The sequence below is a fragment of the Mus pahari genome, chromosome 18 (genome assembly GCF_900095145.1).
Source record: "Mus pahari chromosome 18, PAHARI_EIJ_v1.1, whole genome shotgun sequence".
Lineage (NCBI taxonomy): Eukaryota > Metazoa > Chordata > Mammalia > Rodentia > Muridae > Mus > Mus pahari.
Genome location: NC_034607.1, coordinates 5,059,126 through 5,068,351, shown reverse-complemented (window position 1 = coordinate 5,068,351; position 9,226 = coordinate 5,059,126). Strand labels below are relative to the sequence as shown.

The 9,226-nt window shown below is 44.3% G+C and overlaps 1 protein-coding gene across 1 annotated transcript; it reads left to right on the top strand.

Annotated features, from left to right (window-relative positions):
* Positions 1–2,391: 2,391 nt before the first annotated feature.
* On the top strand, positions 2,392–3,423 carry LOC110335640 (olfactory receptor 2H2). Its single transcript, XM_021217917.1, has one exon. It carries the CDS (start codon positions 2,459–2,461, stop codon positions 3,389–3,391), a length of 933 nt encoding a protein of 310 aa, XP_021073576.1. The 5' UTR covers positions 2,392–2,458; the 3' UTR covers positions 3,392–3,423.
* Positions 3,424–9,226: the final 5,803 nt, after the last annotated feature.

Sequence of the window (9,226 nt, the reverse complement as noted above, 5' to 3'; positions counted from 1 at the left end):
TTAATGAGCTGTTTCTCCACAGGACAGGAATTCTGGGATTCACTCTCCACAAAATACCATGCCAGGCTTTCCACCACCAGGACCACTAACAGATAGTAACTTTTCCATTTACTGAGGGGGAACGCTGTTTGTAAAAACCTTCATGGAAGAGATGACTCTGCCCTACCTTAACCTCATTTGTGCTATAGAAAAGAGAGTGGATTATAGTTGTTTACACAACTCTGATTGCTTACAAATATACTCCTTTAGCTTATTGATTTCAACTTTCTTTGCTTCAACTTCTCATATTAAGAAGGTACAGATATGTAGAGTTGTAAAGGATAATGATAAGTGTGTAAACAGATGTTTAATAACCAGCTTGGTTAGCCTTAGCTTGTAGTATTTGCTGAGTTTACACAGTGGAAATACTCATAACAAGGAAGAGGCTAGCTAACATTTATTTACTAAGAGATACTATGCACTAGATCTAACTCATCGCACATACTTGTACTTAGAAAAGTGCCTAGTAGTAACCATTATCAATTCTTACTAATACTAGAGATCTAGGCACCCATTCAGAGATGAGCAATCTTATATTCAGTTTTCTTCTTGGTGTTCATGTTGGGGACTAAGCACCTGTTGAGAGTTTGGTGACAGACTATTATTGCTGGCCAAAGAAGATATTCTGTAGTTGAAGGTAAGTAAAATATTTCTCATCTGTGAAATATCAGATGTGTACTCACCAACCAAGCCTCAGGATGGAAGGCAAATGAAACCAGAGATTTTGTTTGTTTCTTTGCTATTGGAGGAGGTTGCTTTAAAAAAAAATAAGATTTCATTTAGTGTGTGTGTGAATGTGTGTGTGTGTGTGTGTGTGTTCATGTGTGTGTCAGTGCTTGCAGAGGCCAGAAAAGGACTTTGGGTTCCCTGGAGCTGGATCCATAGGCTATTGTGAACTGCTTGACATGGGTGTTGAGAACTGAGCTCTGGCTGTTAATAAGAGCACCAAGCACTTTTAACTGCTGTGCCCATTTTTGCTCTTGAAATAAGGTATCACTGTGTAGCCCATGCTATCCTCAAACTCATCATCCACCTTCCGCCACCTCCTGAGGGCTGCCATGAAAGGCATTGCCACAATGCCTGACCTAAACATGGTGAATTTCTAACACCTATACTGAATCAGGTGGCCATGTGGTTTCATTCCTTCAAGTTCTGAACAGGAGCAGACCATGGTCAGCCACAGTTCCCCTCTTTCTGCATTTCTCTTAACACCAGGTCAGTGAAATGATCTCTGGAATCTTGATCCTAATATCCGTTGAACAGGTGCCTAAAACATGTTATTTACCCTGACACAGTTTGATCATTGATAAAATTGGAATGATCATTGCAGAGATATTATGGAAACCAAATGTTCAGATAGATATCTATCACAATTGGCCCAAGGAAAATACTTCGCAGGTGTAAAATGCTAATATAAAGAGAGTGATTACCAGACCATCATTGACCTCTTCAGATGACCAACCCCTGCCCTGTCTTGTAGTACAATGTTTACACATTAGAGCTTCAGAAAAAAAAAATGTACAGACCAATAAATGTCAGAAAGACAGGCAGGCAGTGGTGGCACACACATTTAATCCCAGCACTCAGGACAGAGGCAGGCAGATCTCTGGGTATAGGCTAGTCTGGTCTACAGAGTGAGTTCCAGGACAGTCTGGGCTACACAAAGAAAATTTGTCTCAAAAAAAGAAAAAAAGAAAGAGAAAGAAAGAAAGAAAGAAAGAAAGAAAGAAAGAAAGAAAGAAAAAGAAAGGAAGGAAGGAAGGAGAGAGAGATGGGAAGGGAAGGGGAAAGACAAGACAAGAAAAGAAAAGAAAAGAAAAGAAAAGAAAAGAAAGAAAAGAAAAGAAAAGAAAAGAAAAGAAAAGAAAAGAAAAGAAAAGAAAAGAAAAGAAAAACAGGATGACACAAACTAGGAGAATTTATAGCAAATAGAAAAGCTCAAAAGAGAGAAAGGGGCAAAGGAACAGGTATCTGAAATACATAAAGATATTCAGAAATGAGACAGAGAAAAGGAAGGAATTCATTGCCACGAGAACAACCAAATCAGAAACAGAAAGTTAATAGGGACAGAAGCTGGTGTGTGAATGAGTTGGGTGCCACTGTGGTAACACAATGAAAACTGTACAAAGAAAGCAAAGAGTGCTTTGCTGCAATTGGCATCAGTCTCCTTTGCCCAGGAACCCAGTGTGAGGAGCCACCTGTTCTCCACTACACTCCTGGTTTCCTCTCAGCTACCGGACTCTATCTGACCAGGAGGAAGAATGGAAGGAAAGTCCTTAGGTGACGGGTCTGGAGAAGGGAGCCTGAGAAACATCAGTCTACCTTATGTGTCCTGAGAAGTACTCAGGGTGAATTGTCACCAGGTCCTTTGTACCACACTAAGCTGACAGTCTCTTTCCTCCAACTAGACACAGACACCATGGTCAACCAGAGCTCCCCTGTGGGCTTCCTCCTGCTGGGCTTCTCTGAACACCCACACCTGGAAAAGGTTCTCTTCGTGGTTGTCTTGTGCTCCTACCTCCTCACCCTCCTAGGAAACACACTCATCCTCCTGCTGTCCATCCTGGACCCCAGGCTCCACTCTCCAATGTACTTCTTCCTCTCTAACCTCTCCTTCTTGGACCTCTGCTTCACCACAACCTGTGTCCCCCAGATGCTGTTCAACCTCTGGGGCCCCTCAAAGACCATCAGCTTCCTGGGATGTTTTGTCCAGCTCTTCATCTTCTTATCTCTGGGGACGACAGAGTGCATCCTGCTAGCAGTGATGGCCTTTGACCGCTATGTGGCTGTGTGCCAGCCCCTGCACTATGCCACCATCATCCACCCCCGCCTGTGTTGCCAGCTGGCAGCTGTGGCCTGGACGATTGGCCTAGTGGAGTCACTGGTTCAGACGCCATCCACTCTGCGCCTGCCCTTCTGTCCCCACCGTCAGGTTGACGACTTCGTGTGTGAGGTCCCTGCTTTGATTCGACTGTCCTGTGGGGACACCACCTATAATGAGATCCAGATGGCGGTTGCCAGTGTCTTCATCTTGGTTGTGCCTCTGAGCCTCATCCTGGTCTCTTATGGTGCCATTGCCAGGGCAGTGCTGAGAATAAGCTCTGCAAAGGGGCGCAGGAAAGCTTTTGGGACCTGCTCATCCCACCTCATTGTGGTCACTCTCTTCTACAGCTCAGTCATTGCTGTTTATCTGCAGCCCAAAAATCCTTATGCCCGAGAGAGGGGTAAGTTCTTTGGTCTCTTCTATGCTGTGGGAACTCCTTCTCTTAACCCTCTCATATATACCCTAAGGAACAAGGAAGTAAAGAGGGCATTCAGGAGGCTGCTCTGGAAGGAAGTGAAGCCCAGCTGACACTCTCAGTGAGCGGAATGGGAAGTGTGCATGCCTTGTAGGCTTAAATTTTCCTCCCTACCATCTTCAGACCTATCCTGCCTCTGTAGTAGATGACAGACTGTAAGACACAAAGAAGAGCAATCCAGTAAAGGAGTATAACTCTGTGAAACCTTACCACATGAATCAAATGTAATCTACCTGTATTTTCATTTTATTAATTCGTCCTTGTCCTTGTACGCTTCATCTCATTGACCTTATTTCTAATTCCTTTCCCTTGCCAAAGTATCATATTTATTTTTTAAGGTTTTATTTTTGTTTTTAAAAGTTTTTTGTTTTTATTTGTTTTATGAGTGCAATGTAGCTGTCTTCAGACGCACCACAAGAGGGCATCAGATCCCATTACAGATGGTTGTGAGCCACCATGTAGTTGCTGGGAGTTGAACTCACTACCTCTGGAAGAGCAGCCAGTGCTCTTAACTGCTGAAACACCTCTCTGGCCCACGGCTTGATTTTTGCGTTATGTCTCTGTGTGAGTGTGCAAATGTCTGAGGAGGCAAGAAGAGGTCCCCTGAAACTAGAGTGACAGACAGTTGAGTTATCTGACATGGGTGCCTAACTTGAATTCTGGTCCTGGAAAGAACACAAATGCTGAGCCATCTCTCTAGCTCCTTGTTACATCTGTGCTGCTGTTCCCATACCAATAATTAAAATGTCCCGGTATCATTAGCTTGATGCTAGAGGAAAAAAAAAAAAAAAAAAAAAAAGCCTTGGGGAGCTGACTGAAATGCAGCCAGTGGTCTCCTTACCAATACCAGACAGCCAGACCACAAATAGGAATGGCTTCTCTTCAAGGGAAGTAGAACAATTTTTGCCCTGAGATTTTGATTCCATCTACTGGCCAGATCTGGAACTGCATCAATACACCGAAAGGAGGGGGAGGGGGGGAATCACCAAAGTCTCCTCCCTAAACAGAAGCACACATCAGAGCTGCTGTGGGGTAATTAACGTTATAGTTGGTGTGATATACTAATGTCTTGTGATGCTCCAGGTACTGTTTAAAGTAACTTACACTCCTTGACCCACTTCATTCTTGTAGTATTATGAAGCTTTATTCAAGAGCAAAAACTAAGTTCAAAACCATCTCTCAAAGTTCTCAGCTAGTACTGGCACCTATCCAGTAAGTAATCCTGCCTTAATATAGAGAGAGCCCTCCTAGCTCAAATGAGAAGCCTCGATTTGTCCTCAAACTTAAGAAGAATCTAATTTAATTGGACATATGTCCACCCTGAAGCTAGCTAGCCTCCCTATAGGTCCTTCAAGCACCATGTGAGACCACTAGAGACAGAAGACAACTTTGACAAGAAAGTTGAGCCTGGAGGTTTGCCCCAGTGGGACAGCACTTCCTCGCATGTGCCGGAGTTGTCCCAGTTTCTATGATGATCTGAGAACTAGGAAGCTGAGGAAGTGGGGGGGGGGGGAGGGAATCACCATAAATCGGAGGTCAGCCTGGGCTACATAGGAAGACCTTGTGGAAAAAATAAGCAGAATTTGTCTCAACTTGTTCCTGCCTTGGTTCTACCAATATCAAGGCATGAGCAGAACTTCAAAGACAGTGGCTACAACGTGGCATGAAATTTTATTCCTCAAAGTACGCATAAGGATCTCTAGGGCTCTAATCTATCTAGCTTTCCTGTTAAACTTAGCAATACCAAACTCCCTTTGGGCACAAAACCGATGAAGGAAGAAAAGGGAAATCCTGGTTTCATCTCTACTTTACGTATTAACATTTACTCTGGCATCAGCCCAGAGTGTCAGTGTTAGCTCTATCTTAACCTTAATCACCACTGCAGCCATAGTATGTCTCTTCGGCTACATTTTGGGGCTGTCCTAATGCAAGGCATCTCCCAGTTGTATTGAATAACCCTAATCTTAGACCTGTAAGTAATGCAACCTTTTAATTTTTCTTTTTTAATATTTGGGATACTTTGTTTTTAGTTCTTGTTGGGTTTTGTTGATACAGCGTTGTGTAGCCTTGGATGCTCCAAAGCTTAATATGTAGACCAAGCTGCCTCAGACTCACAGAGCTCTGCCTGCTTCTGCCTCTCAAGTGCTGGAATTAAAGGCCTGTGCCAATGTGCAATCTGGTCTGCAGGTATATACCTTGCATGTGTGCCTGATGCCTGCCATGGACCTGCTTGTGATGCTAGGAACCAAACCTGAGCCGCCAGCAAGAGCAACAACTGCTCTTAACTACGGAGCCACCTCTCCAGCACTTGTCCAGAACTTTTCAAACACGTGCTCCAGGCTGCTCTAATAATGCCCCTGAAAGGAGAGCATCTTGGCTCTGGAAGCCTGCAGTCCATGAAAGAACCATGGCTTTGGCAGGCCTCCCCTCCCCAATACCTCTAGCTCTCCTCGACTAGTGCGAGACCCTGACAAAGTCAGTTTGCTTGCAAAAGAGTCTTCTGACTATCGTCCCCAAGTGTCCCATGCCCCTGCCATCTATCTCTTGGACTCCTCATCACAGAATCCAAAGCCTTGTAGACAGGTCATGCTGTAGGGCAGAGGTCAGAAAACCAGTCTGTGACCATGTGTGGCCACAACCTGTTTTTGTAAAGTTTTATTGAAATGGCAAAAGATACTGTAAGGTCACAAAAGCATAGTACAGGCCCCTGTCTTAGAAGCTAACCCAAATAGATCTCAGTCACCAAGATAGGAAGCTGCCCCTCATGAATGCTGTCCTACTTAAAGATATGTTAAGATGAAAAGACTAACTACCCCCTGAATGAGATATGTACCCTAGAGTCCCTTCTCTCCATGTAGTTAACTTTAAATCCTCATTGCTAATCCTTCCTGCTTTTCTGCATCCTAAGAAAACATAACTTCTTTTTACCTCTATCTCCCTTTCTTGGTTATTAACCAGCCAAAATCCTAAACCTTTTGCCCTTACAGTTTCTGTCCCTGAAGAGCCACACCTACACAGCACACCTCCCATTTTGGTGCTCAAACATCCTTTGCTGATTCAGAGAGCCTAACTCTCCTTCCGTTAGCCATCTCTCTCCTCTAGGCAACAGCTGAAATTTCGGGCTTGCCTGTCTTTTCTTCCCCCCACCCCCAAACTCCAAATTGTCCTCAAGTATTCTTCTGAGTTCCCTTTTAAATCTCTTTTTAATCTATAAGACCAACAACCCTCAGAAGGAACCCTGTGTTCTCCAGAGCAGAGCAGACCATTTTTTGGAAATTTGTCCCACAGCAGAGAGAACAATATTTGAAATATCTGCTGACTTGGGAATCGGCATTATCTGAGGAGGAACTGAGGCCTTAGCTGTGTAGAGAGAATTATGTGTGATGCACATCAAGATGGGAGTTAAATAAATCGAGGAACCTAATATTATTAAATTAGGATTGGACTTTCTCGGGAAGACACAAAAGCTACTGAGCGGGAAAGAGCTTTTCAAAGCATCCCTCCTTTAGTTTCCAACCTTCAATAGTTAGGGCTTCTGCAGAGTAAGCACTGAGAAGGCCTGGCTGATTCCTTGACAGGCTTCAAATCGGCAGTTAAGGAGACTGGGCCTAAATCTGTTTCCAAGAACTGGTCAAGTCCAGGCCTCAGAAGCTGCCCCACCACTTGACCTGAAGCAAGGACAGATGGGTCAGCAGCTGTTTCCAGGCTTCCTCAGCAACAGTTTACAGATCTCCCCGGCAAGCTTACAGTCCCCACACCCCGGTAATGGAATGTCCATAGAGATGGACCCAACATAGAGGTCACTTTCCCTAGAATTCCCTAATGTGCTTTAAATCAGGCCTGCAAGCTCACTTGGTTGTCTCTCTATTCTGGTAATGGGAGACCCCAGCATGCTGAACTTCTGCAGAATAAAACACTCTTTGTGTTTACATACTATTTGAATCTGGGGTGTCTTCCTCGAATCATGGACCCTTTCAGCACTTAGCACAGATACCTGTGAATACCACAGGAGTCAGAGACATTAGTGTGGAAGCTCAGGGCTACACCTGCATGTTTCTGACCATCCTATCACTTCTGAGTCCCCAGCAAAGCTAGCCTCTCACTGTGCACAATTAACCACTACCGTAAACCTGTATAGAATAATTCCTCAAAATGCACAGCTTCACTTTTATATTTGTATTGTAAGGACAACATAAACCCCACTTGTCTCCATTTGAGGACCAGGCCTGATTTTTAAAAAAAGACCTTAAATCACCAGCTCCAAGGACAGACCATAACATCCAGAACAAGATCATAAAACCCCCTCCCAAAGAAGATAACCACAAACGCGGGGGACTATCTCAGAATGGGCGATCTGCGCTGGACAGCCCTATTTCATCACATAGTTAACCGTTCATGATACAGGAATACAGACCACTGACCACCTGTGAACCCCCTAGAACTCGAAAATTAAATTTTAGATTACCTAATCCTAAAGAGTTCCCCCTGATTCCGTCCGTATAAGAAGGTCTGTGTGCCTTTGTCTGGGGTCACCATTTCAAAGAATGGCTGCCCCTAGGATGCTGGTTGTTTCTACAGAATAAACACTCTTTGTTTTTGCATACTGAATCTGGGGTCTTCCTTCAGAGATTTGGGACCCTTACAGTATTTTACTTTTGAGACAGTCTCACCATGTAGCCCTGGCTGGTCTGAAACTCTCAAGAGAGCCCCCAGCTTCTGACTTCCGAGATTAAAGGCGTGCATGTCACCACACCCTACACAACAGGAGGCTTTAACCTAGGCCTCTAGCTATTACTGGGAGCAAAAGGCTACAGGAAATCAACTCCCCACCCCCGCCCCATGCTGCCCAGCAGGGAACAAAATTTCCTTTTCTAAAGTAAATTTGCATTTGAAAGGCCTCATTCTTAGCAGTGAAGAGGGCACTCGCTTAAATCTACATAGCAAATGTTTACTCACAGGCCTGCATTTACCACTTTCCCTGATCTCCTTCCTCTAACACCTTTCCCCTCCACCAACTCACTCAGAAATGAAATTCATCTCCTTTGGGTAGACTAACTTGTAACAGTCTCCCCCCCCCTCCGCCCCCCAGCCTCTCTCTGTGTTCACAACTAGCATTCACAAAAACATGTGTGTAGCTGGTCTTTACTACTTTGTGGGTTCCTCTTTCTCCTATCCTTCTCCACTTTCTTAACTCCCTAACACTAAACAGGGGGGAACCAGGATAGAGGGGACAGAGGAAAGAGATCCCTTCATCTTTTTTTTTTTTTTTTCATTTCTTCTTGGAGCACAATTACTAACAAACTGCAGCCAACCTCACTAAACAGCCAACAACCACCACGTAACCCCGCTTCTCGAGGCACTAACATTTACACACCCTCTGAAAAGTTCCAAGAATTCTGCTTGATAATCAACATAGTCTTATTCTACCTTTTATGATTAAATCAAAAAAAAATTTATATGTCTTCTTCCTCTTCCTCTTCTTCTACTTCGTGTGCTAAGAAAATCCATTCTGTAATACTCTCTTCTTCCCTTTGCACGGTGAGCCCAGTCATCAAGTGAGTTGTGTTGGGTTTCAGTTCAGAGACAAACAAGACATGGTGCCTATTTAACATACCAAAGCAGTCCTGGGCTCCGTGTTCTCCCAGCATCCCTCAGTCCCTAGCAGTTACAGAACATGGCTGGCATACCCTGCCCTCTGTCCAGAACTTTCCAGCCCTAGGGCCAGGTTCTTCACTATGTAATCCAGATATTTTGGGTCCATCATTCTCATATTCATTCTCTCTCCTTTCTCTCTCTCTCCTCTCCTCTTCTCTTCTCTTCTCTTCTCTTCTCTTCTCTTCTCTCTCTCTCTCTCTCTCTCTCTCTCTCTCTCTCTCTCTCTCTCCTCC

Excerpts from the sequence above, each read along its gene's own strand:
- LOC110335640 (XM_021217917.1), top strand. The coding sequence starts at position 2,459 with ATGGTCAACCAGAGCTCCCCTGTGGGCTTCCTCCTGCTGGGCTTCTCT.